The sequence below is a fragment of the Desmodus rotundus genome, chromosome 6 (genome assembly GCF_022682495.2).
Source record: "Desmodus rotundus isolate HL8 chromosome 6, HLdesRot8A.1, whole genome shotgun sequence".
In the NCBI taxonomy this organism is placed as follows: domain Eukaryota; kingdom Metazoa; phylum Chordata; class Mammalia; order Chiroptera; family Phyllostomidae; genus Desmodus; species Desmodus rotundus.
Window position 1 is genome coordinate 74987613 of NC_071392.1, and position 27692 is coordinate 75015304.

General features: G+C 47.3%; 2 protein-coding genes and 1 long non-coding RNA gene across 7 annotated transcripts; 2 read left to right on the top strand and 1 right to left on the bottom strand.

The window, feature by feature from the left end:
• Positions 1 to 2332: 2332 nt before the first annotated feature.
• HILPDA (hypoxia inducible lipid droplet associated) lies at positions 2333 to 4337 on the top strand. Its single transcript, XM_024555153.4, is given in 3 exon segments — positions 2333 to 2555; positions 3445 to 3663; positions 3666 to 4337. Coding segments are annotated over 2 exon segments (189 nt in total). The 5' UTR covers positions 2333 to 2555; positions 3445 to 3512; the 3' UTR covers positions 3704 to 4337.
• A 3556-nt stretch (positions 4338 to 7893) lies between these two features.
• On the top strand, positions 7894 to 20880 carry GARIN1A (golgi associated RAB2 interactor 1A). 5 transcript variants are annotated; one of them, XM_053926602.2, is made up of 7 exons: positions 7894 to 8138; positions 8731 to 8915; positions 9953 to 10202; positions 15005 to 15123; positions 16889 to 16954; positions 18049 to 18154; positions 20495 to 20621. In XM_053926602.2, the coding sequence occupies exons 1-7, from the start codon at positions 7986 to 7988 to the stop codon at positions 20495 to 20497; spliced, it is 882 nt and encodes a 293-aa protein (XP_053782577.1). In that variant the 5' UTR covers positions 7894 to 7985; the 3' UTR covers positions 20498 to 20621. The 5 variants fall into 5 exon arrangements, with proteins under 5 accessions (XP_053782577.1, XP_053782578.1, XP_053782581.1 ...); XM_053926603.2 differs by lacking the exon at positions 16889 to 16954; XM_053926606.1 differs by lacking the exons at positions 16889 to 16954; positions 18049 to 18154 and having other exon boundaries at positions 20523 to 20880.
• LOC123479192 (uncharacterized) lies at positions 19450 to 27625 on the bottom strand. The gene is made up of 3 exons (XR_006654728.2): positions 27563 to 27625; positions 20362 to 20424; positions 19450 to 19870 (listed from the first exon to the last, which is right to left on the bottom strand). It is a non-coding gene; the product is annotated as an uncharacterized lncRNA (long non-coding RNA).
• Between the last annotated feature and the right edge of the window lie 67 nt (positions 27626 to 27692).

The window sequence follows — 27692 nt, forward strand, 5'->3', positions numbered from 1 at the left end:
ATAGCTACTATTTGTCGAGCATCAACTGTGTAACCTGTACTTTGTATGCATTATTTCTAATCCTCAAAACAACTCTTTTATATATTATTTTCACCATTTTACAGATTAGGAAACTTAGATTCCAAGGGATTAATTAATTCAGCCAAGGTGGAGACAGGACAAGAATCTGATATAGGTAAGCCTAATAACCTACCCAGAGATGATAGTCAATAATATTTGTAGTTAATAGACGGGAAGGCACAGGGCTATAATCTCCCCAACCCCGGTTGTCTCCATCTGGCACGACCCTCAGACAATGACAGTGAACGTGGGGGACAGGGAACTGTTGCAGAGAGATGTCCGTCTCTTCCTTTGAGCTATGCGAAGATAAAAACTTAGAGTTCAGTCCCCGCCTGTGTAGCTCTGTTGATTGGGCTGCGCCCTGCAAACCCAAAGATTGTGGGTTGGATTCCCGTCAGGAAACAGGCCTGACTTGGGGTTGGGCCCTGGGTCAGGTCGCTTGCGGAGGGCAATCTATCAGTGTTTCTCTCCCTCTCTTTCTCCCGTCCCTCACTCTCTAAAAAGAAAACAAAAAAGTTAGAGTTCACAATAAGCAGAGCCCAAAGGGTTATTGTGGAATTCCTGTGTTCACTCACTGATCATAGGCTATTTTGAGCAAAGTCCCTCATTGGGAGTTTTGTAGTCAATGATGCAGATAGTAAGGACAGTTATTATCCCATATAACAGTCGAGGAAACCAAAGCACGGAAAGGTTAAAGGATTTCCCCTGGCTGGTGTGGCTCAGTTGGTTGGCGTACAGTCCCATAAGCCAAAAGGTTGTGGGTTCAGTTCCCTGTCAGGGCACATGCCTGGCTTGTGGGCCTGGCCACAGGTTGGGGGGATACAGGAGGCAACAGACCAATGTTTCTCTCCCTCTTTTCTTCCTTCCCTTCCCCAACTCTGAAAACAATAAATAAAATCTTAATTGAAAAGAAAAGAAAAAGAAGGATAAAGGGTTCTAGCAAGTGGTGGCATTTGGGACATCTGGAATGATTTCCGAGCTTGAGCCTCTCCTAATAACAGTGTGAAAGAGTAACTGAGTCGAGCACAAAAACAGGCGAAATTCTAGGGTAATGAAGGACCAAAAATTCCTGCGGGCTGGGTAGAAAAATTAATTTCAAAGTGTCTGCCTGCCTGCCTGCCAACCAACACGTTCCCCACCCTAACTTTCTCCTTTCCCGGCCTCCCCGCCCTCTCTGACAGATGACAGAGAGCCTGGAATGCGGGGGAAAGGTCGCAGTGGGGACTTGGCTCCTCCCTTCCCGCGCGTTCAGTCCCGTATCTGCGGAGCCCGCAGAGCCCAGGGGTATCCCCGGTTCTCGCGCATCCAGCCCGGAACGCAGCACAGCCAGTCCTAGGGCTCAGTGGACCAGCCAGGTGTCGCCTTGTGCCCGAGCTTTGGCCCTCCCCCCTCCTCTTCTCCGGGAGGGAGGCAGTGCAACCACCGTCAGCCTTGCCTTCGCGGCGGCTTGGATGTTCCTTCCCAGGGGCTCCCCACTCCCAGCGTCTCCCCAGGACTTTACTTTCTGATACCCGCCATTAGGTGCTCTCGCGACAGAACGTCTATAATCTGGGGGTTGGGGGGAGTACTTAGTAAGGCTTCCCAGCCCCCAAATCTGGGCATAGGCTGGACTAGGACATCCCAGCTCTTTGGTTCAATCTGAAGGTATTAAAACTCTCCAATGGCTACATTTTAGGTTAAGAAGCAGGCCCAATGAGTGCAATGTAACATTCCTGTGCAGTAAGGCGCGGACACCAGGGTCAGGCACTATTTCACATTCCTTAAACAACGTGACAAACTCTCACAGAAATCAGAATGTATTAAATTAATCCTCAGGATTTGGAGCGAAGGGTGGGCGGGGGTGACATCTGGAATCTTGTTATCTCTAAGGAAGGGAAACTCCTCGGAAGTCGCCTCTTCAATCCCTTTAATGGAAAAAACCGGGGGTGGGGGTGGGGTGGGGGTCTGTTGCCCCCTGCCAATCTGTGCTTAGCTGAAATCTCTGGGAGCCGTACTTCCTCACAGCCCGGCTGAGAGCCCTTGGGTTGGGGCACTTCGGGTGCGTTTCCTCCGATTTAGCACGCGGGGGTGGGAGCGGGGATGAACTTTCTGATTGCTTCCAAAGCTTCACGCAGCAGAAAAAGCTATCGAAGTTGACACACACGCGTAGCCACTGCCGACCTCACTGACTCGGCCACGCACGGCGTGTTCCCTCAAACAGTTGTGACCGCGAGCCAGGGGGACGGCCCTAGACCACCCACAGCCCCCGCCGGGGGGCGGGGCCGTGGGCGTGAGGACGTGCGGCAGAGCGCGTGCGTGCGGGCCCCGGGGCTGGAGCGCGGCTATAAGTAGGCGGTGCGGGCGCTTCCGCTGTACTTCCTGCGTCGGAGTGCGCCTTTGTCTTGCGGCAACGGTCTGAGTTGTGACCTCGTGCTCTCGGTGGCGGACTTTCCTCCCGGCTCCTGCACGACCTGCGGTTCCAGCGAGTGAGCTACTCCCGGCCCTTCCGCCCGGAGGTGAGTGGCCCTCTGGGCTTCCCCGGCTCCCCACACCCATCCTCCAGCCTTCGTGCCGGGTCCGTCGCCTCTCCTTCCCCTGACTGTGGCTGAGCCTCCTGGAGCTTCCCTGTTCTTTCTGCCCCCACCCAGGTCCCCACTCAGCCGCCCCAGCCCTGCTTTCTCCAGGAGTGGCCCTAACTGGGATCCGCGTGGCCCACTCCCTGTTCGCCAGTGCTGTTAGGCGTCTGTGCCACGCATGCCCTCCCAAAGCTCTCCTAGCATCTCCTTCCTGGTAGGCACGGGCAGGTCGTCTGTGTAGTAACTGCCTGTGTTCTTACTTGTCGTCCCTAGACTGTAAGCCCAAAAGGACACGGTTCATGTCTCCAGGGCCCCATTTTGCCCTAGTACGTTGCAGGATGCTTAACACATTGTGGGTAATGAGAGTTTGACTCTCTTAGAATTATTTTGACCTTCAGAAAGCTTATGATTAACTTGAACCTGCATGAGATATGAGGGAGACTTCCCATGCAGGTTGCTTTCTCAAGGGCATGCTCTTACAGCTCTGTTCCCTGGTACAAAAGGACTTGGTCTTTACTTAAGGAAGGTTCTGATCCCTGGACTGTGGCACAGGAATTGTGCATTGCACCTGGCAGAAGTAAAGGTTTTTACTTTAAAAAGAAGTAAAAGTTTTAAGGTATGCTCATGAAAAGAAGCAAAACTGGCTCCTCCGCCATGGAGTCTACAGTGTAAATATACTTGAGCTTCTGCTGTGGAAAGACATCCATGGGCCCCTGCACCCCTGGCTGGCTGGGTGACTCCCTTGGCACCATGGGGAGATAGAAGGGTCAGGGCCAGATGCATGCACTTCCCCAAAGGCTCTAGACTAACCTTGCCTCTCTTTCCTCAGCATCCAGAGGCCTTCCAGAAGCAGAAGATAGCTCTGCTGCTCTACACAGGAGTGGGATCCTTTCAGCTATGAAACATATGTTGAACCTGTATCTCCTCGGGGTGGTGCTGAGTCTACTTTCCATCTTTGTGAGACTGATGGAGTCACTGGAGGGCTTACTGGAGAATCCATCTCCCGGGAGCTCCTGGACCACCAGAGGTCAACTAGCCAGCACAGAACCCCCAAGGGCCTTCCAGAACATCCACCCAGAAAGGTGTGATAAGACCTCCCTCCATCAGTTGTAACCTTGGAACATTGACCTAAATCTGTACAGCCAGCTGTCCAGTTCCCAGCAGGCGAGCTCAGCGTCAGTGTTAACAGAGGATGCTTGCACTGGAAAAAGAGCCTGTTTAATAGTGTGGGTGGCCTGCCTGTGGCTGTGAGATGGAGTGATTTTGCTCTTCTTCCCGGAGTCTGCCACATGCCTTGTTGTCCTTGGCAGCTAGGCTCTGACCTCTCTCGGATGAGGGCTTGTGCTGCAGCTTCAGCTTTCGGGAGATGATGGTGTGTCCAGCCCTGCTTCCTAAACATCTGCCAAGAGTTCCTTTGGACTTGGGTGGCTTATGGTCAAGTTCCTTGGTGTTCAGCTTCTCTTTCACGTGAGCTCCTCTGTGTGTGTGTGACCGTGGAAGGGGGATGTGTGCTGGCTGTAGGGAGGGGGAAGACAGAGTGTTCAGTGTCCAGTTCCCATTGTTTTACATTTTTAAGTCCTTCCTCCAACGTAGTATGTCTGCGTTTACTGGTCTGAAGGGGACAGTAGGGATGACAAAGCCTGCTCGGGATGTGAGCATTACAGCCACCACGTGGCTTAAGTGAATTTTTCTAATGAAATAAAGTTGCATGTATATTTCCAATATGTGTCATGTTGACCTCTGTCCTTGCAGTTGGTGCTTGGGGACGAGTCCTTAATTCTTGCATCTGAGGTTTAATAACATCTCAAAACTCCGGGGCACGCAAGTGCTGCAAACCCCTTCACTTAAAACAAGGTAAAGGGCCCTGGCTGGCGTGGTTCAGTGGATCGAGTGCCAGTGTTTCTCTCACACATATTTCTCTCCCTCTTTCTCCCTCCTTTCCCCTCTCTCTAAAAAGAAATAAATGAAACCTTTTAAAAAGTGAAACAAGGTAAAGGAACCTCTGCATTTGGAGGCAGGGGCAGACTGCTCTGTCTGAATCCACAGCTGTCTGAGTTTGGCCAAGGTCATTCCAGCCCTTTGCTGTGCATCTCTAAAGAACAGAAAAACAATAGTGTCTTCCAGCTCCTTCATCTTCAGTCTCTGGGGAAGAGCCTTGATTTTTTTTTTTTTAAGTTTCTTAAAAATTGATTATAGAGAGGTTGAGAGGGAAAAAGAAACACTGATTTGTCCAGTTATGCCTTCGTCGGTGGGTCCTTGTATGTTCCCAGACCAGGGATCAAACCCTCAACCCTGGTCAACGGGGACGATGCTGTAACCGACTGGGCAGCCAGAGCCTGACCTTGGCTTTTTTATTCTGTACACTTATCCGTCAGAATAACTACTCGATTCTGATTGTTCTCTGGATGAGCTGGTAAAAAGCCCATACCTCACAGATTATGGTTTCTGCTCGTTCCCAGGTCTGAGCAGCTTGGCATTTTTCTTGGTAGCTGTCACTGTGTCCCCACCCCACGTTGAAGCGTGTCCACTCCTCTGCCTGTGGTGATAGAGGTTATGTCTCAAACGCACTGCAAGTTGGGCTCCTGATCACCTCAGTAAAGCAAGTCACGTGAATTTATTGGTTTCCTACTGGATATGAAAGTCCACGTTTACATGATACCGCAGTCTATTAAGTGTGATAGCATTATGTCTAAAAAACAGTGTGCACCTTCATTAAAAAATACTTGATTGCTAAAAAATGCTAACCATTATCTGAGCCTTTAGTGCAGGGGTGTCCAACTCATTTTCACTGGGGGCCACATCAGCCTCGCGGTTGCCTTCGAAGGGCCGAATGTAATTTTAGGACTGTATAAATGTAACTACTCCTTAACTAGGGGCAAGGAGCTCGGCACTGCTGCCAGGTAGAAACAAGGTGCTGGGCCCGACTTGGCCCACAGGCCTTGTGTTTGCCATCTGTGCAATAAGTCAGTGTCTCTGTTTGCCTAGCCAAGGGGGTTTCTGGGACGCAGGACCTGTGCTAAAACTGGGACACTTCTGAGCAAACCAGGACAGTCACCCTGCCTACAAAGCTGTGCTTGCAATGGTGTTTTGTCATTCCAATAATTTCTCAATGTTATCTCTTATCAGTTAGGAGAAGCAGCTGCTCCTCTGAGCCCTGCCTGCTCGCCAGATTTCTGCAGTCTGCCTGCAAGCTAGCTGGTTTTTCCCTTAGCTCATTTTGTGGTGCGTTGCTGATCGCTACCAACAGTGTTCAAGCTGCTAAAACTGTTCTCTGACTCTCCTAGCTTTTTGGATAAGTTAGATTCAGGTATGTCTGAAAAGTTACTGCAGGCAACAGTTCTGCCAAATATTCTCCTGCTGCATAGCATGCGCTGCCATCCTTCCAGCCTCCCATAACATCTCTTTGCTACCTTCCAAATAAGTTAATGTCACACATACGAGGATTTTTTTGGTGTTTGTTTTTAAATATGCAACACTGCCCCCTAGATTCCAATCTCTGTTATCAGTCAAAAGGCATTAGGTTAGGTTGTACTGTAGCAACAACCTAACATCTCAGTAGCTGGAAACAACAGTTGCCTAAGAATGCACTCCCGGGAAGCACAATGGGGGCCTAATCAAGGGCATCCCTTTCGCTTACATCACATCTGCTCAGTGGAACATCATAATCACCAGGCTGCTGTGTCTCCCACTCTTCCCCCTTTCCCCTTACTTCGTTTATCCTGTCCGTATTCCACCATTATATGTTAGATGTGTGGGGGCACATGGCTTGTCTTTTTTTGGTCTGTAAATCTACATCTCAAGCCACATCCGAGACTGGCCTAGAAATGATTGTATATCACTCAGATTCTTGAATTGAACGATGCGGCTGAATGGAATTCTTGGGTTGTCTCCTTGGATCATGCATGGTGAATGTATTCTGCCCACAGGATAGTGAGCTGAATGATTATTGACTAGTAGGTCATTCGTGGTCGTCATTAGTATTCTCCAAATATTTCTGCCCTTGCCCTCCATGCACATGACGGAATTGCACTTCCTGTTCCCTTTGTGGTTAGAGGGGGCCAGGAATTATTTCTGGCCAATGAGTGAATAGACGTGACTTGGGTCAGTTCTAGGTTGGAGCATTTAAGCACTGGTTCAAAAACCTTTTTCCTTCCACCGCAGTGACCAGCAGTGCTCCAGATGGAACTGTTCCATTAGTGTAGGTACTGGAGCAGGCATGCACGGAGCAGGGCCCGCAACTGCTCCCTGGTGAACGTGTGGTATAAATGAGAAATCAGCCTTTGTTGTTAAGCTACTTAGGTTTGGGGGGTTTTTGTTGCTGCAGCATAACCTGGCCTATCCTGATTGATACACTGCCTACAGCACCTACTGGTACCGGGCCCTGACTAAGACCTCATCACAACCTGCCTCAGGTGACACACGAAAGATAGTAGGGGGAGAAGCATGTAAACAAGTAAACAACATTTTGTGGGTCTATGATAGAATATGTGTATAGGATGGTGCTGGCAGAAGGCGGAAGTTAAATAAAAACATCTCTGAGGATCTGAATTTTTAATAGATGGTCGAATTAGGGAAGAGCTTGCCATTGGAGCGTTAAGTGAGCAAGGGCACGGAGGTGAGCCTGCGCATAGCACATTTAGAAAATGAAAGTACGAATTTTAAATTTCTGTGGACTCTTAACTGGGGGCCTTATCTCTGGTGCCACCTTGTCACTTTACTGCAGAGGAAACGGAAGGAAACTCAGTGACATGGACGACATCACTGAACCAACGGGTCGGTTCCCAGGACGTGGCCCTTTTTTTCAACATCATTTTTTTTTTTCCTTTTCCATGGACTCTTCAAAATGCAAGGTAACAAAATACAATAAATATTGAGAGTTTTCACCCCTGAGGGAATTTTTGTGTAGGCACAAATCCCAGTTACAGAGCAAGTCCTTTAGAGCCTTCCCTGTGAGGGGAGGGGTGAAGGCTGGGCTTCCCGAGAGCCTTCTGTGCAGTCCTGGCGTCACCTGGGGAGGGACATTTTCCTCCTGCTTGTGGGGAGATTGAATGAAAAGTGGAATAGGCTTCATTGCTGCTAGTTTGTAGCAAATAAGAAAAGGGAGCGAAAAGCCTTGCTCCTCCCTAATTTCTCCTTCCCTCTTTTTTTCCTTTCCTGTTGCTGCCTGTCACATTCCTGATGTCATTCCTGCCATTGTGAGCCCGCAGGGGCAGGCAGGCCCTCCTGGCTGGGAGGGCAGCCTGTAAAGCTGCAGGGGAGGGGGAGCCGTGGAGGAAAGGGGAGGGGCAGTGGTCCATCAGCACCTTGGAGTTGGGCTGGGTCTGCACGGAGCCCCAGGGATGTTCCCCAGCCCATTCTTCCCAAGATCCAATGAGTAAAATTCGGGGCCTCCCTCCCGAGGTCAGGGTCCCAGGCCCTGGAGTGGAACTTGGGGTGGAAGATGGCCTTCTTTGTCAACTGATTCATTCTCCAGAATTCAACTTGTTTCCCGACTCCACAGTGTTTGAAAGCAACTTTATCCAGGTACCCTTTCTTTCCCTGTCTAAAACCTGTTCCCAGGGGTTGGTCCAAAAATGCTCTGGCCTTATAAAGCCCTGGGGAGGAGAAAGAAGCCATTCCCACTAGAGAAACCAGAGGATCTTGGTCTCAAGTTCACCCGTTTATGCCCAGAGCATTATGGGGTTTTCCTCACTCTCCTCCCTTTCTGGAACTTTCTTCGCATAATCTCCCTTCCAGACCATTAGAAACCTGTGCTGGCTGCTTCTACCCAAGGATGGAAGAATAAAGTTTCAGGGCCACTCAGCTTGTTCTTACCAGTGCATCCCTTTAAAATTAGATGATGCAAAGACAAACAAAAAATAATAATAAAGTTAGAAGATGCAGAGGACACAAAGGAGGGCAACATGGTGTTCCTGTTGCCCATGAGCTTGTCTGTCTGGGGGGAGAGCCACACAAAGGGCGACGCAGGCCATGGCCAGCCCAGTGTGCTGCACGCATGTGAGAATCACAGGTGCTCCGAGCTCGTCCCCGGGCTGAAGTGCTACTTTCTAGCACCCGTATCCTTCCACTCTTGTCGTCTGCTGCTCTGACCCAAGCACCTGGGGCTGATTTCTAGGTCACTAAACCTGGGAACTGGATGAATGTCTATGAAGGGTCGACCACCGTGATCCTTGGGGTAACCTCCACCGTGCCCTCCTTGCCACTCCCCAACATCCTCCTGATGGCCAATGTCACCTGGCCCCAGGGTCAGTTTTCCACCTGGAGCACACCTGACCGCGCTCCAGTCATCACCCTCAGCAGGTAAAGAAAGGCCTCAGGGAGGGGCCAGAGGGGTGGGATGACAGACTGCGTTGTTCTGCTGCTGGGCTTCGGGAGGAGAGAAAGGACAGTGTTCCTTATGTACAAGCTACGTAGAACCTCATTCATTCATTTAACAAGTGTTTGGTATCTGTGTGTGCCAAGCACTGCGCTTAGTGCTGTGGGTGGAGCATCGGGTTGTCTCAGCCTAGTTGTTGAGGACCTTGGGTCTTTTTTATTTTGCCAATACAGACTTGGGAAGGGGTTGTAAAAAAAAAAAAAAAAGGTGAGGTGTATGAAAGTCGAATGGGATTATTAGGTGTTGAGACTGAAAAAAAATGCTGGATGTACAGGAGACATCCACCTTCTTACTCTTTCAACAGAGTTAATCAGGTTACAGGGCGAAGGGGATCTGGAAATGGAGTCAGGAAACCTCAGTCCTGGAGTTCCCGCTTAGGTCTAAACTTGGGTAAATCCCTCAGCTTCTCTGAGTGTCAGTTTCAAAATCTGTAAAATACCCTGGCAGGTGTGGCTCAGTGGATTGAGTGCCAGCCTACAAACCAAAGGGTCGCCGGTTCAATTCTCAGGCACGGCACATGCCTGGGTTGCAGGCCAAGTCCCCAGTAGGGGGCACATGAGAGGCAACCACACATTGATGTTTCTCTCCCTCTCTTTCTCCTTCCCTTCCCCTCTCTCTAAAAATAAATAAAATCTTTTTTAAAAAACCCAAAATCTATAAATATGAAATAATTCTTATCTTTCCTTCATCAAATGGCTGCTGTGAGGATTATAAGAGATTCTACACCAATTACCAGTGTTTGCCATTGACGTGGGCAGATTCTTTCATTCCTAAGGCCCTGCAAAGGAGAGAAGCGTCCGTCTGTGGAATCCTCCCACTCTCAGACCACAGGCCCTCTCCTTGTACACCCCCAGGCAGAGGTGGAAGCCCAGGGAGGCTGAGCCACGCTCTAGGTAGGCACCAGCATGGTGGACTCAAATCCCGGGCTCCTTGGCTATGGGAATTTCCTGATCGTGTCCAGGATTCTCCCCCTGAAGTTTGTGGAGCTACAAATCTGTGACCGGCTCCAGCGCATCCTGCGGATTAGGACGGTGACTGAAAAGATCTACTACCTGAAGCTCCACGAGAAACACCCAGAGGCTGTGTTTCAGTTTTGGATCCGCTTGGTGAAAATTCTGCACCAAGGTCTGTCCATCACCACCAAAGACCCGAGGATCCAGTTCACGCACTGCCTGGTGCCCAAGATGTCCAGCAGCCCCACTGAAACAACGGTAAGTGGGACCCTCCCGCGGAGACCTCCAGGGAGAGGGGATGGGGTTGGAGGCACAGCACCACACTCCCCAGTTGGGAGCCCTGATGTCTATTAAAGTCCAGTGTCCTGGGGAGATGAGAAGACGTCATTTTCAAAGTTCAGTGATACGCACACACCAGTGAAAGCAAATTAGTTTTTCTAAAAGAAGAGCCGTGACGTACTTAACTCACTTAAAAGTGTTCTTTTTTTTTTTCTTCCAGTATCACGAAGGAATAATGCTCCCTGAGGAAAATCAGAAAATTACAGAAAAATCACCCCATTTTTCTTTAGCCCCAAGCCATCACTTGGAACATTTGGCATATTTCCTTCTAGTCTTCCATTGCAAATTAATGTTTACCTTATGTATTTGAGGACATTAAATGCATATACATCTTTGAATACTGCTTTTTTCAATTTAGACCACATCATCAATATTTTTTCCATTAAAAAAGTTTGTATTTTTCAATGGCAGTTGACATTCAATGTGACATTAGTTTCAGGGGTACAGCACAGTGGTTGGATGTCTACGTAACTTACGAAGTGCTTCCCCCAGTAAGTGGAGCCCCCGCCTGGCACCAGGCATAGGTACGGTCACGTCAGTGACTGCATTCCCTATGCCGTGATCACCGCCGCGTGGCTATCCCGTAACTGTCGGTTTGTACTTCTTGATCCCTTCAGCTTCTCACTCAGCCACCTAAATCCCTTCCCATCTGGCAACCATCAGTTTGTTCTCTGTACCTACAAGTTTGTTTCTTTTTTAAAAAAATTTTTCAATGTATTTATTTTTTATTTTTATTATATTTTTTCCATTACCATTTACCCACCTTTTACCCCAGTTCCCCCCACAATCACCACACTGTTGTCCATGTCCGTGAGTCTTTATTCCTCGATCCCTGCCCCCCATGAGTTTGTTTCTGTTTATTTGTTTTTTAGATTCCACATGTAAATGAAACCATACAGTATTTTGTCTGACTTATCTCACTGACCATAATGCCCTCTAGGTCCATCCATGTTGTAGCAAATGGTAAGATCTCATTCTTTTTTTATGGCCAAGTAGTATTCCAGAAAGTATCCAGCCATGTACTATGAAAAATAGAGACATTTATTGAAGAAGATACAAGAGACATTGTACATAGGACAAGGACACCTCCATCCCCTTCAAAGTTATGACCTTCCTGAGGAAATCTGGTTCACTGGTAGCATTTTGAATCAAGTCATTAGCAACTGTAGCACGATGTTTCTTCTGCTCTGGTAGCAGAAGCCTTGGAACAAATTTTGCTGAGACCTGTTTCATGCCAAGATCCTGAGTCAAAATCTCGGACACAGCAGTTTTTGGGATCCCCGGATCAGCTCTAGTTCTCACACTCAGTCGCTGATCTTTGCTGATTGCAGCCTGTACACGTTCAACATTCTCAGGTGTTCTGCTTGTTGCAGGCCTTCCAGAATGTGGATCACTTTTAAAAGATTCTTGACCATCTTTGAAGCATCTGTGCCAGACTTTTATTTGTGCTACACTCATTGCATCGTCCCCGAAAGCCACCTGAATCACCTGAACAGTTTCCGCAGAGCACTGTTCAAGCTTAATGCAAAATTTGATGAATATTCATTGCTCTACTCGGTTAGTCATTTTGAATGCGATGGCTACACAGTACACATGCTCACTCAACAGCGCCTACCGCCCCCACTGACTAGTACAGTGAAGTCGTCATTGTTCACGCATGTGCATTCCAGTCCACTCTCCTTGGCTGCCAGGTTACACTGTTCTCTTACAAACCGTTCGCATTAACAATGGCTGGACTTCTTCCGAACAGACTGTTACATGTACTACATCTTCTTTATCCAGTCATCTCTCAATGGACACTTTGGTGGTTTCTAGATCTTGGCTATTGCATATGAAATATCCTTCTTTGTCATTTGTTACAATTTTTGTTTTAAAGTCTATTTGACCTGGTGTGCATATTGCTATCACAGCTTGTTTGTTTGGTCAGTTGGTTTTCATTTTCATGAAATACCTGTTTCCATCTCTTTACTTCCAGTCTGTGTGTCTTTCAGTCTGAAGAGGGTCTCCTGTAGGCTGCTTGTGCGCTGGTCTTATTTTCTTCTCCATTCGGCCACCTCATGTCTTCTGATTGGAGGGTTTACTTGAAACTAATTGTTGATAGGTATGTAGTTATTGCCAGTATTGCCATTTTATTATTCATGTTTTTACGTTTATTTCTTCTTCTTAAAGAAGTCCCTTTAGCATTTCTGTAATACCAGTTTGGTGGTGATAAACACCTTTAGCTTTTTCTTGTCTGGGATCCATTTCTTTTAAAAGCTCTTCACACACATCATTTTGATAATTTCGTGCTCTTCAGTTGTATGAGTGAATTAAAATTTATTTTATGTCCCTGAAGTCAGAGATCTGAAGTTGTTTCTAACTTCTCATCATTGTATACGATGCTAAAACAAGCATCTATAGGTAATGTCCACAGTTTTGACTGTTTCTCAGAATAGATTTTTAGAAGAATTCAAAGGGTATGAACATTTTAAGGTTTCTAATACATATCGCCAGATTACTTCTAGAAAGCTCATGCCAAATTATACTCTTGCCAATAATAAGAGTGTCTGTATCACTGTATTCTTATCACAATTGAGAATTATAAGTGTAAAATGTTTTTCTACTAATTATAGGTAGAAAGAAGTGGCATGTCTGATTTTCAGGGAGTTTAAACATTGTTACCTTTTTTTCTTTACGCCATTTTCCTTTTGGTAGCCTTGTGTTTTCCTAAATCATTTTGAAAAATAAAGCTTTTTATACATCCAGAATTTTCAAGTGAATTATGTTATATTCATATATTCAAATATAAAGTTATGTTTGTACAGAATTTGCTATGATATGGAAATATGTTCATTAAATGAAGAAGGTTGATTTGAAAACACTATCTACATAAAATGTGATGTACTGGGGTTTGGGGGTTTGTTTTTATTGTTTATTCTATTACAGTTGTCTCGATTATTTTTCCCTTTTGCCCCCCTCCTCCCAGCCCACCCATCTCTCCCACAGTCAGTTCCCGCTTCGTTGTCCATGTCCACGAGTCATTCGTACATGCCCTTTGACTAGTCCCTTCCCCTTCCTTCCATCATCCCCCCTCCCACCTCCCCACCTACAGCTGTCAGTCTGCTCCATGTTTCCGTGTCTCTGGTTCTGTTTTTCTCTTTAGTTTATTTTGTTCATTAGGTTCCAGTTATAAGTGAGGTCATACGGTATTTGTCTTTCATCGACTGGCTTATTTCACTTAGCATAATAGTCTCCAGTCCATCCATGGTGTCCCAAAAGGTAGGAATTGCTTCTTTCTGCTGCAATGTATTCCATTGTGTAATGTCCCACAGTTTTTTCATCTGCTCGTCCACTCATCTACTGATGGGCACTTGGGCTGTTTCCAACACTTGGTTATTGTAATAGCACTGCTATGAACATAGGGGTGCATACGTTTTTTTGCACCCCTATGTTCAGGATTGGTGTTTCAGGATTGTTAGGGTATATTTCTAGCAGTGGCATCACTGGATAATAAGGCAGTTCCACTTTTACTTTTTTGAGGAAATTCCATACTGCACCAGTCTGCATTCCCACCAACTGTGCACTAGGGTTCCCTTTTCTCCACATCCTCACCAGCACTTGTTTGTTGATTTATTAGTGATAGCCATTCTGACAGGTGTGAGGTGATATCTCATTGTGGTTTTAATTTGCATCTCTCTGGTGGCTAGTGATGCTGAGCATCCTTTCATATGTCCTCTGTATGTCCTGAGGTCATCTGTATGTCCTCCTTGGAGAAGTGTCTATTCAGGTCTTTTGTCCATTTTTTAATTGGGTGGTTTGTCTTCTTGGTGTTGAGTCGTGTGAGTACTTTGGAGATCAAAGCCATGGCCATGTATCATCGGCAAATATGTTTTCCCATATAGTCGATTCCCTTTTCATTTTGATGATGGTTTCTTTAGCTGTACAGAAACTTTTTAAAAGATTTTAAAATAAGCAAATGTAGTCCCATTTGTTTATTTTTTTCTTTATTTCCCTTGCCCCAGGAGATGTATCAGCAAAAATATTGCTATGTGGGATGTCTGAAATTTTCCTGCCTATGTTTTCCTCTGGGACTTTTATGGTATCATGATTATATGTAAATCCTTTATCCATTTTGAGTTTATTCTGGTGTATGATGTAAGTTGGTGGTCTGGTATACATCAAGAATTTTAATCACAAGTTTTTGCAATTTTCATCACAAAGTTTTGCAATATTTCCTCCAAGGGTTTGCTTTTCACTTTTAGTTTATTTAAGGCTTTATTCCCCCGCCCTTCCCCCCCCCCCCCCCCACACACACAGAAGCCTCTCCCAGGATCTGCTTAGGGTAGAAGCACAGGAAGGAAAAGCTTGACAGATTGGATTGCCTAAAACCTTCAGGTTTCAGAGTCTCCAACACCATCCATCCTCCTTTTGTACAAGGTGTGGGCTTTAGGTACACCATCGTGGATTCCAAAGGCAGCTTTTATAGTTCCTGCTGCTCCTGTTCTTAACGTTCAGACCTGGTGCTCTGGGCAGAGTAGCCACAGCAGCCCATCAGAGAGAGTAGGTGATCCTCCCTGAGTCCTTGATTTTTGTCTGATGATTCTGGGGTTTGATGTTGAAGGAACAGGTTCCCAGGACTAGGCTGGAAGACTCAAGTAAGTTCCTTCATGGTTCTGGCCAGAGGAGGCCAAGAACTATCAGGGAGCAGACTTGGTCATCTGACTATAAATTTCTCCATCCAGCCTGTAAGCAGCCTCCCGCCATCCTCCCAGCCCAGCGAAAACTCCATGCTGTTGGAAGCCGAGCGGACCAGCGGCAGTTTCTCACACTTCCCAGGAAGGTCTCAGCTCACAGCAGACAGGTGAGTCCTCGGCGCAGCCAGCCCCAGCACCCCTCCCCATAGTGTAGAGAGCGGGTGGGGTCAGTGACACCTTCTGCCAACTGGTCCCAGTTCTTTTTTTTAAAATTCTAGACGGTTGTGTGTATGACTTTCCTCTCATTGTTATCCTAAGTCTGTCCTTGAAAACAGTCTGCGGCTGACTGAACTGAATATTCTAGACAAACCCCAGTGTTTTTAATTTATTTTAAATTTTTAATAGTTTATTTTTTTATCGTATTTTTCTATTACCATTTATCTCCCTTACACCCTTTTCCACCTTCACCCACCATCCTCCCTGCTTGCCCTCCCCCTTAATCCCCACACTGAGCCCAGCGCTTTTACATGAAAGGGGCTCAGCAGAAGGGATGAGGGGAAGCTAATAAAGCGGGTTTGCGGCGTTAGGTGCTGACTGCCTCCACTCCCAGCTCACAAGGGTCCCCTTGTGTAAGGCAATCCTGAGTTGTCTTTGCCTATCTCTGCCTATCATCCATGTTTCCTGTAAAATAGGAGAGACAGTATCCCAGAGGGGAGACCGCTGCCGGCTGCAAAGTCTTCCTAATTTACTCAGTAATTGGAGTCGAGTCCTTCTGTAACGAGTGATAAAAGTCCAGAGCAAGACCATGCAGCCAGGATGTTGAACAAGTTCAACTTTGGGATATCATCTAAATGCAAATTTATTTTGTCTTCCTTTATGATTTTTTCAGGGAGAGAAATTTCCTTCTTGCCTCTGAATAAAAGCTTGTTCTCTGGACAGGGCCCATAGCCTAGGGACTCCCTCTTAGAATATAAAAGGTCCTCGGGCCCATTTAAATAACAAACACAGCATTGGTTCTGAAATGCAAATGCCCGGTGCCTAAAGATTGTCAAACAGATCACATTTCCCTTCCCTCAGCCTGGTCCCCTGACTACGGCTCTGGTGATTCTGTGAGAACTTCCTTTCATTTGGCCACCAGCCCTCTCAGGCCCTGGCTCTGTGGGGGTTCGTGGTACTCAGGCACTAGCTGTCAGAGTCCCCTCATTCCTTAAAGGACCCCTCTTGGGTGGGGTTTACAATGGCTCCAGGCTGGTTTTCTGTCTCTCTCTCTCTCTCTGGAGCTGTGTCTGGTCCTCAGGTAATATCCTCCCAGAATTTGGCCATTGGAGAGGAGCACCGTGCCCCTAGGATGCAGAAGCAACTTCATTTCACCACCAAAGAAACTGATTCTCCCATCTCTCCTGTCCTCCCATGTTTCCTGGGCAGGAGTTTTACCCCCACCTACTGGGTCTCCCAGCCCCCAGGGACCACAGCTGAAGCTCTCTGGGTGGTCCCAGGAAGCCCCCCTCTTTCAGCTTGAGGGGAAAGAGGCAGCAACTCGTACAAAGGACTCTCCACACATCCTCTCTCTCAGTGCTTTCGGTCTCACCCAGGGTCCAGTGGTGGTCCTGCTGACCCAGTTCTCCCAGGGCATGGGCTGCCTTTATATGTACTTATCAGATCTTTTTCTTTTTTCTAACTTCAAGATAGTTTCTTAAATCATAATGTAAAATTTTCTTCTTTAGGTACTCGTATTATTTGTATGTTGGATCATCTTTCTTTTTTAAGATTTTATTTATTCATTTATTTTAAGAGAGGGGAAGGGAGAAAGGAGGAAAGGGAGAGAAGCATCAATGTGTAGTTGCCTCCTGCACGCCCACTACTGGGGATTTGGCCCACAACCCAGGCATGTGCCCTGACTGGGAATTGAACCGGCAACCCCCTGGTTCGCAGGGTTGGCACCCAATCCACTGAGCCACACCAGCCATGGCTCTATGTTGGATCATCTTTGTCTAACAGGTATGCCACTTTCACTTTTAAAAGATTTTTAGAGAGAGAAAGGAGGAGAGATAGACATCGATTTGTTGTTCCACTTAGTTATGCATTCATTGGGTGATTCTTGTAGATGCCCTGATCAGAATCGAACCCACAACTTGGGTGTATTGGGACGACATTCTAACCAACTGAGCTACCTGGCCAGAGTCTTTTTTATTCTTTAAACTTTCCTTCTTTTATCCTTCTATTTCTCGTAAGGCATTATGTGCTTTGCTTGTTTGCTCTCGTGCTCTTTCTGGGTAGGCTCTGTTTTGGAAATAATGATTGTTTCTTTTAAAAATGTCTAACTCTTTTCTCAGTTTTATCACTGCATGTATAAATATTTAAAATTTTTACTTATTTTGTTTTTTCATGTATTCTACCATTTTCTTAATTCTTTTAGCTTATTTTGAAATGCTTTTTGCATTTTGCATTTGCTTTACAGCACTTTTTATGTGTAATAAAATGCTTCATATCTTATGTAATTTTGTGCAGGGTTTGATTATGAACCTTTTCTGATGCAGTTTATTTTTATGTGAAATGTTTTTTCTCAACCCTTGGGAATGACAGATGGGTCAGCGTAGCTTTCTGGTTTTGGCTCTGGTGCTCTCTCCCGTTGTTTTTATGAAGTGTTAATGACCTTCCAGGACTGGATTCCTCTCTCTTATCTTTAGCTGACCTTGCTCTTTCCTTTGCCTCTACTGTTCCGGTCCTACTCAATGTGGATTCCATTTTCAGTGGCCTTTCCCTACTGTGAGGCTATGTCCTGCAAGGAAGGATATTCTGGTGGTTTCGAGAGTTCACAGGGCACATCCTGCTCCAGCCTCTTCAGATTTGGCCACAGGACCCTTTGCACGCACTTGCAGTTTCCTTCCTTTCAGCTGGTCTGCTGCCCTTTGCGCCGAGAATCTGGGGGGGATTCAGGAATACCGGATGCCCCCCTGCCTCTCTGCTTCCTCTCACACAGATACCGATGACATATGGGTCTTGCAGATGTCTGTAGCTGTCATTTTTTTAAACATGTTTTCCTTTTTAAATTTATTTTAAATCCCCACCAAGGATATTTTTATTGATTTTAGAGAGAGAAGAAGTGGGAGAGAGAGAGAGAAACATCAACGTGAAAGAGGAACATCAATCAGCCGCCTCTGGAACACACCCCGATGGGGGATCGAACCCGCAGCTTTGGTATGTGCCCTGACCAGGGATCAAACTCACAACACTTTGGTGCACAGGATGATGCTGCAGCCAACTGAGGCACCCGGCCAGGGCTGTAGCTGTCATTTTTTACCGAGAGTGCATTATCTCAAATAGGCCTTTATCTGTGGGACTCGTGTGGGCCTAAACTGGGGGTGGGGGGAGACCCCAAGAAACCATTGTGATTTTGCTTCTATCAAGCATCTCAAAGATACTGCCGACTCAGGAGAAATTTTTTATATTAGCTTCTCAGTTCGGGAGTTCTCGGGCCATGTGTCAGACCGCAGACCACATGAGGACAGGCCCATAGACCAGAATTTTCAGAAGAGGCTTCCCTTCTGACGCAGAATGCTAGCTGATACAGATACGTGTGGGGCACTGGATGGGTTTCTTTCTGGTGTACCCTTTTGCCACGAATGTGCTTTGAAAGTCCTGGATTTATGCAAATACCTCGGTAAACTCCCCACCTGGCGAGAGCCCAGGATTTTACGTTCTGTAAGCCCCCATCAGCAAGGCTGGCAAGCCCCCCAGGCAGTCCCAGCTTCAGTTCTCATTTCACTGGCTTTATTTTTTGGCTTCTAATTTTTCTTTACTTTTTGTGAGTTCAACAATGCATTTAAAATTATGTTAACTATATTTTATCTAAATTTCTAAATGTTTTGTGGCAAAGAGTGGTTTTTTTAGATTATTCAACCACATTGCCAGTCTCTAGCTAAGTAACTCAAAAACTTACACTTAAAAAGAAACTCATTGCACTAATTTTCAAATACTTACAGTGAAAGGGATTTTTATTTTCTTTTTGGTGCTTTTTAAAATAGTTTTTTTTATTTAAAATAAGTATGTATTTTCTTGGAATCAAAATTTTAAAAAAAAATTAGCCACACTGTGTGTTTTCTAGACACACTAAGTGTTGTGTTTTTAAGTTGTTATTGTTTTGGAGAACCCTGAAGGTTTTCTCTGCACCCACGCTGACTCCAGGCAGGTTATAGGGGGCATCAGGCAGATCCCAGTGAGTTCAGATTTTGCCTTTGAGTCATAATACATTAGATTCTGAACACACAGAGGTTAAGGTTTGGAGGGGAGTCTGTTCCACTTCAGCAGAGCAGGCCTTAGCTCCAGCCTCCCTCCTGCTTGGCTTTCTCCGCTCAGTTTATACAGGTCCCCTAGATTCTATTGCCCTGGGTTCTAATGCCCGCTGCCGATAATAACCGTGACTCCTAATGCCAGAGTCTTATGAGAAGAAAAGGAACTATTTATTCAGAAGTTATACAGGTTTAGAACAATGGCGGAATTCTGCCGTTAAATCCTACGCCCTTTAGAAACAAAAAAACACCCACAAACACACAGTCCTGCCTCCCCTTGCCAAACCAGGCCAGTCAGAGGTACCATCTCTTAGGAAAAGAAATAGAAGTCTGTAGCTTAGCTGGGCAGATTCCCATCTATGTCCTGGCTTCTTCCAATCGTCTGTGCTCAGCTCGCTAGACTCCTGCTTTCAATCCAAAACTGCATCTTCATGGTGGGCTGGGAATCCTTCTGCATCCTTTCAAATCGCATGGCCAAGACCTCACATTGCTGCTGCATGGTCAAAGAGGCTTCCTCCTTCCCAGCCGTAAGGTCAAGAGAGCAAGAGAGAGAGAGCCTCTCATGGCTCTCCTACTCTCCTTCCCACATGGTCCAGAGCTCTAGCATGGCTAAGAGAGAGGTTGGCTAAAAGACAGAGAGAGAAAGACAGAGAGAGAGAGACCTCCCTCTCTGCACCCAAACTGCATGGTTAAGCCCCAGCATGGCTGCCGGCTCCTGGGTTTAAATCCCAGCGTGGATCTTCCTCCATAACCCCATTTCCAACTCCTCCCACACTGGGTTACATCTGCCAGCACTCTGGCTTCTTTTGCCTTTCTTGGCTGCCATTGTTAGTCTGGGCAAGTGTGGCCCCTAGATGTAGGAGCCACCTCCAAGCTGCTCCTGCAGGTGCAGGATCACATCACGGGTTAGAGTCGTGCCCATCCCCCTGGGTCCAGGCAGGCTCAGCTTTTAACACTACTAAAACACTGGCCAAGTTCTTCAGATATGCAAAGTAACCCTCCGTGGCCCTGCTCCACTTCCCTCATCCCCCAAGTGATAGCTATGGGGGCTTTCTCCATTTGGGGGGACCTCTAGCTCAGCACCCCATTACAAATTCATTCTTAGATATGTTATACCATATAGATGTGTTGTCACTGCCAGTCATTTCTACACTCACATCTGTGTTCAAGGCACTCATGCTGTAAAAGACATAATGAAAAAGCAGTTTTAAATTAAATTTTTAACAATGCTTTCTTCTATTGTTTTCAGTGACCCCCAAATTCCTGGGTTCCAACAGAAACACAGACACTGCGACTGATATCAGTGATTCCAACAGCTACCACACGACACCCTTGCCAGTGGCATCTCTGGTCAGTTTGAATATGCCCATGGGAGCCACCTTGAGGCACAGCCTCGGGAAGCAGGAGAAGCCAGATGACCACTTCCCACAGGTTCCTGTAGCCAGTCCCCTCGGAGAGAACTTACCGGGACACTGACACCTCGCCACACGGGGCATTCTTCCTGGCTTTCATTAGTGCACTGGCTACACCTCCCATAATGCCGTTTTCCCACTGTGGGCCAAATGACCGCGGGAGAAGTAAGATGGTGTTTAAAACAAGGTGCTTCTGTCCCTCCAGCAATAAACCTCCAAGTGAGTCCCTAATTGTTGTAGGGTGTGCTATGGGGGTGGGGGGCACACAGCTCCAGGGTGGGGAAGGACTGATAAGGAGGAGCAGGCCTCACTCCTTGGGGAAATAAGTGGCAAAAAACTCCTTCTGCTCAGTTAAAATCCCAAAGTATCCAAACAAAGCCAAGAAAGTCCATCCAGAGGGGAAAGAGCCTGGTGAGAAATCCAGCTTCCTCTTTCACAGGGGTGGGGGGGGGCGGGTAAGCAGGCAGGGCTGCTCAAAGTCCAATGTGAAAACAATCCTAACAATGATGGCACCAACTGGGAAATACCTTTGTGTTGCCTCTCCTCAAGCAAGAAACTGAGTTTTTACTTCCCCGCTGTAAAGTTGTGAAGGCTTGCCCCAGGCCATGCAAAGTTTGGTTGCTAATGAAGACATGGCTTCTGGTAAAGAAGATGGTGACCGCCCACCACTGGGAGTCTTCATTCACACAACTCTTCTCACCCAGGACCTAATGAAAGCAATCTGGAAGACGCCCTGTCTGGGCACATTAGGGATAGGGCAGAGGCCTTGGCCAACCTCTGGGCAAGTGGCGAATATTTACCTGGAAATGCTACCTTAACATTGAGTAAGCATCTATCAAGTTCCTGATAGGTGCCAGACACTGCTCCATGCTGGAGAACAAGACAGAGGGCCAAGTTTCCTGCCTTCAGGGAGGGTATGGGAGAGATAACAAGCTCTATTTTGGAGACACAGAAGGCCATTAAGGTTGACATGATGTTTGAGGCACTCCATCTGCAAATCAAGGCAGGTGGACTTGCTTTCCTATGGTTCATAGGATAGGAAAGAGCCACAGAGGGAGAAGGAACACAACTGCCCTCCCCTTGTGCATCCCCGGTTGGGCTGCGTGGTAACTCCTGGCTAGATTGGGCCAGAAAAAACAGCTGAGCTGCGAGGATGCCTGGTATTTGTGGGTTTCTTCCTGCCGCTAATAAAAATAAAAACAAAACAAATTTCCTTCTGGCATGTTACAATCAAGTAAGCTGAGCATAGTTGGTGCTGGTAAGAGACATTCAGAAACTGAACTTAGAAGAGGCGAATGGTTTCCAGGCGGGTTTGGCAAGTGAGAGGTACAGATAGGAGGTCAGAGGGAGAGAGGAAAATGAGACCCAGACGATTATTCCCTCCCTGGTAGTCACAAAAGGCTGGCCGTGTCCCTTAACAGAAGGAGACCACTCCTCTCAAGGTGGCATCTTCTAGTCAACTCTCTTTCCCCTGGTTCCGCTAACCATCCCCTCCTGTTACCTTTCATGTCCATTCATTGTATGGACTTAGCTAACTGGATGCTCCTTCCTGATTTTTTTTTTAAGATTTAATTTATTTATTTTTAGAGAGAGGGGAAGGGAGGGAGAAAGAGAGGGAGAGAAACATAAATGTGTGGTTGCCTCTCACACACCCCCAACTGGGGACCCAGCCTGCAACCCAGGCATGTGTCCCTGCTGGGAATCGAACTGGAGACTCTTCATTTCTCAGGCCAGCACAGCAGCCAGGGCTCCTTCCTGAATTTTGAGCAGAGACGTCACTCATCCCCAGGAAGATGTGACAGTAGGGACAGCATCCTGACCAGGTGGCTCTGGCTGTACGACAGTTGCTGGGTTTCCATCCAGGTTATTTCTACTCTTTTGGCTCCTGTCTGTTCCCCAGGCCTGGTTTCCTTAACTTTCAGTTGTTGTCAAGACCTCCCACTAGTCTTCCAGTACATTCCCTTTGGCTTAGTCTGGCCTGTCACTTCCTGTGTTTACAACCATGAAGTCTAATTGATGTCCTGCTGTTCCCAGAAAAGTGGTTGCTGTGTCAGCAAATGGCAACAATAGGTGTCTTAGTTGTGTGTGTATCTCCAGTGCCTGGATCCTACTAGACACCCAGTCCAAGGCCATGTCTGCCATAGCCAGCTCTGAGCCAGCTCTGGTTGCCCCCACATGGTTCCTCCCCGCAAACAAGGGCAGGAACCACAACATTTGCTGAATGGACTTACCACTGAAATTAATTTCCCAAAGACTATTTCTTAGATGAAAATTCCACCACATAAGGGATTGGTAAACCTTTTAATGACCGATAGATACATCATTGAAAAGAGAAAAGGAACAAAACATTGTTATCCAGAGTCGGGTAGAGCCCACCAGGACATGACGTTTGCAACAACAGTCCCGTGCACAATGTAGGCATGCACCTTAAAGTTTCTGAAATGGAATTCAGAGAAAATTTCCTCAAGGAGCAATACCAAGATGGACCCACTTAAAAATGTGCGATGGGGCTAGATAAGCTTCACGAATGTCCTTAAGTCTTAAAAAATAGTAATAAACAGCCGGTCAATTAAGATTAGGGGTGGTGATGAGACAGCAGGAGGGGGAGGCAGAGAAGGGAAACTGGGGACACTGAATGTGCAGAAGTGAGGATCCTGACCTGCATCTTGGGGGTGACGAGGGATCCACTAATGACATCTCAGAACCACAGGTCGTTGATTTAGAAAACAAAACATAAGGGGTCTGATCTTCAGCAAGGACTCCCCTTACTCCTGATATTTCCTCTTGTCACTTTCCATCTGCTGGCCCCCACCCTGCTCCCTCGCTCTACAGTCCCACCTGCCTGGGCTGTGGAGGGAGTTGAGCCCAACCTCTCTCCCTCACCACAAAGGCCCATCACACCTGTGCCTTCATGACAATAGTCTTCCTTACCAGGCTTCAGAAAGAAATTCCACAACGGGTAGATCTTGAGAAAGCCATGAATGTGGTTTCAAAAGAGGGAAACAACCCCAGAGAGTGATAAAGCTGCACAAAATGAGCATTTACAATGCAAACTAGAAGCATTAAGGCTAAGGCCACTTACAGGAGCTATAACTTAAAACAACCAGGTGTATAACAACCTAGGGATACGCTGAGAAGGGGCAGTTTGGGGTCTTGCTCTGATTCCTGCCTGACATAGGATAAATCAATTAATTTCCCCATTGGAGATACGGATTTTTTACTAAAAATCACTAAAAATTTTTAAAAGATTTTATTTACTTTTAGAGAGAGGGGAAAGGAGGGAGAAAGAGAGGGAGAGAAACATCAATGTGTAGTTGCCTCCCATGCGCCCCCAACTGGGGACCTGGCCCACAACCCAGGCATGTGCCCTGAGTGGGAATCGATCCAGTGGCCCTTTGGTTCACAGGTTGGCACTCAGTCCACTGAGCCATACCAGCCAGGACAAATTCACTAAAATTTTAATTATCCCCAAACAAAACAATGTTTTTGAATGTTGATAGTTGCAGTAGTAACCGGAAGTACACCACAGGTCCATGACATACAAAGAAATGTTCATATTTTGTTCTGAATTGGTTTTAAAGCCCCCTAAAGTCTCCAGTTAAGGACATCGGTTTGTACAAAGATGGAAAAGAATTTCTGTCACATCCATCCCTCCCCTCACAGCCATTGAAGGGTCATATCTAGATGCAAGAAGAATGTGACCACTAGTGGCATGGGATTGTCACACAGTCACACTCAGGACATGCCATTTGTAAATGCTTTGCTTTTTAAAAAGTGTCTTTACACTCTAATGTGATTCTCATTATTGTGTGAGAGGGCTGTTACTATGCACTATACTTCCGTGGACCCTGAGGAAGAAGATACGTACTAAAAAAGGGCTCCCAGTGTCTCACTGGGCTCAAATAAAAACAAACCAACACACCAGAGCCTGGCATCCATTTCTGCACAATGGCCTCTTATGCAAACTGCCCTTCAAGGAGAAGCCTGCACTGAGCTGCCTGCCTGCACCGTGTTTCTGTCACCCATGCCTGACCTCATTATAAAGGAGTTCCTGCCATTGTTACAGGGAGGGTCTGGCCAGATCGCTGGGCCTACAGGAGGGAATCCCAAGGCGGTTCTGAAGTGCCAGAGGTGGTGGGACTGAAACTGCAGCTGGCCCTTGACAGATTTCCATACCCCTGGCTGAGGGTACATGAACCAGTGCTGCTTGGGAAGCAGCAGGAGAAAGCCTACACAGATATGCACGGGCTGAAAAGGCCACAACACACGTGTACTGTGGGGGTTTACGGGACAGCAGGAGGCGGGGCAGAGATGCTGTACAGGCTGAGAAGCCTGATGGGTGCCGGCCTGGATTAGCTGGGAATGTGGACGCTTCTACTGCATGTGGGATTTTGGGCCTGGACCTTTAAACAGAGTTTGTGCGGAGACTCACCCTTCTTTTTTCCTTCCTCGGTCAGAGGGCCAGAGTGCTTGCGGGACCTGGTGGATGCTGGGCTCCACTCACCCTTTTTTACCTTTTGCCCCTCACTCACCTGGTCAGGAGCCAGCTTACACCAAGGGCAAGTCCACACCGGGCCGCACCCTGCCAGCAGCTACCTGCGGGACGCTGCAGCACCATGCCACAGGGGTCCCAGACTGCACCCCTTCTCTCACTCTGAGATCAGCACGTGGACATGGAGGCCAGAACAATTGCCGATCTTTGGGTACAAGCAGCAATGGGCACCGGGCTCCACAGATGGAGCCCCTCCTTGTATGGCCAGCAGTGTGGTCAGCAGTGGCCAGGCCCTGGGAGAGGGAGGAAGCTGCAGCGAGGCTTGGTGAAGCTGGCCCCACAAGCATGCACTTCAGGGAGAGAAAGCCTGAAGCCGGAGATTCGTTTGTGTAACAGCCTTGGGCCCCAGAGGACAGGTAAGAATGGAGCAGGGTGTCTGGACACTAACTCTAGCTCTGGGAGTGGCTGGGTTCTTTCTGTGTTTTGAGGAAGAGGTTGGCCTGGAGCTAGGGGATTCCCACTCCCCCAAATTGGGCAACCTTTCAGTAAAGACCTTTTCCCTTCCCCATCAATCTTTGTGTTATGCCTGTGTTCAGCGGCAGGTGGCCGAATCCAATTTTGCTCATTAGCACGCTGACTGGTGGGGCTCAGTGGGTTGGGCACCGTCCTGCAAACTGAAAGGTTGCCAGTTCTCAGTCAGGGCACATACCTAGGTTGCAGGTTTGGTGCCTGGTTGGAGGCATGTGAGAAGCAACCCATTGATGTTTCTCTCACATGCTGACATTTCTCTCCCTTTCTTTCTCCCTCCCTTCCCCTCTCTCTAAAAAATAAATTTAAAAATAAATAAATAAAGGAATTCCTTGAATCCTATTTCAACCAATAGGACTGAGGCTTTCCCCATCCAATTGGAACTGTGCAGCTATATCCTCCATCAACATTTTCACCAATCAATCAGAGTGGCTCTGTTCTTACCAATCAGGACAGAGGATTTGGGACCAACCAAACTGTGACAATTTGGAGTCCTCATTTGCATGGGGACAGACCAATCAAGGACCAGAAGTGGAGACTTCCATGTAAATCAGCTCCCCTATGGCTCTGAGAGAACACTTTCCCTTTCCATTTAAGACTGTGGTTTCTTGACCAAAGCTGCAGCACCAAAGATGTCTCAGCAGAGCAGAGCAGAGCAGACCAGTGCAGCCAGAGGGGCCTGGCCCCAGCGTTGCTGCACAGCCATGCTTTGTCACAATTGAGCTGTTCCACAGACATGCTGTTTTCACAGCCGTGATGAATCACAGTTGAATTGTTTTGCACTAAATAAAGTTTCCTCTTGACTGCACCCCACATTGGGGATTTCTGTTGGTGTTGAGTAGGTGCCAACAACAGTAAAAGCCCAGAACAGCTTCGTGTGAGCTTTGGGCAGCTAGTAGGTAATTCTCAACGTCCAGAGGGCAGTAGGGCAATGCCATCTGAGCCTCTTCCCACGGGGGTCATACCCATCATGCCCACACCTTGTCAGTTGGCAACGCTGACACTTTGGTTGCAGGCTCAGCCCAGCCTAATTGGTAAGCCAAGGGGCCCAGGCAGCCTCGTGGCCAGATTCTTTCACTTGCCTGTGTAAGTAGAGCAGACAACTGCCACCAGGTGGCACCATATTGCAACGGGGACACCAGTGGATTGAATTTGCAGGTCCCAGCCCCACGCAAGGCCGAGCAGCCTAACCCCGGGGATTTTAATTAACTCCAAAGTAACACCACCCCACCTCAGTTGACTATTTGACACCCCAATTATCAATCTATAGTGGGACTTTACTGTTTTTGACTAGCCGATTCAATAAACTTTCCGAGACTTTTTTTCTAACTACTGCATCCCAGGTACAAGCTTCTGATTAGATTTCATTATGACTTGTAACAGTCATGCAAAAGCACTTACATGTTGGAATATATGTTTCTAGTATAGTCCTCCCTCTTTATAACACAGTTGGGCAGCATATGGACTTTTAATATGTACAGGTGGATTATAATCACTGAATTTTATTTCAGAATTGTAGAACAGCTATTCCAAAATATTTGTCCTACAAAGGTGGCTGGGTCTGACAGGGCTGAGGACCCCTGCGTTGGAATATTGACCTCCCGGCTACGGAACTGCCCCATGGACTTTATGATACTTTTAGCCTCCCTTACCATCTCCACTGTGTCCTACTCCCGCCTCACACCGGGGCTGCTGCTGGAGGCTCCTTTGCTCTGCTGGTCCCATACCTCCCTAGCTCTCAGGGCAGCAAGTCCCTGACAGCATCACTTGTACCCCGGGACAGTCCCAGTGGTGTCATCGCCTGCTCCTCAGACTTTCTGCCCACTCTCCCCAGTCCCACTGTGACATCCTGTTCGTTCCACCCTCCCTCCCACTCCCTTCTCACCTCCAAGCTCCTAAGGACTGTCCAGTGAGAGCCTGGGCTAAATGCTCGCTCCCGATAGTTTTTGAATGTTCTCTTCTCTAGTTGGGGGTGTACCCTGTTCTCATGGAGTAATCTTTGTCAATTCAGCCTA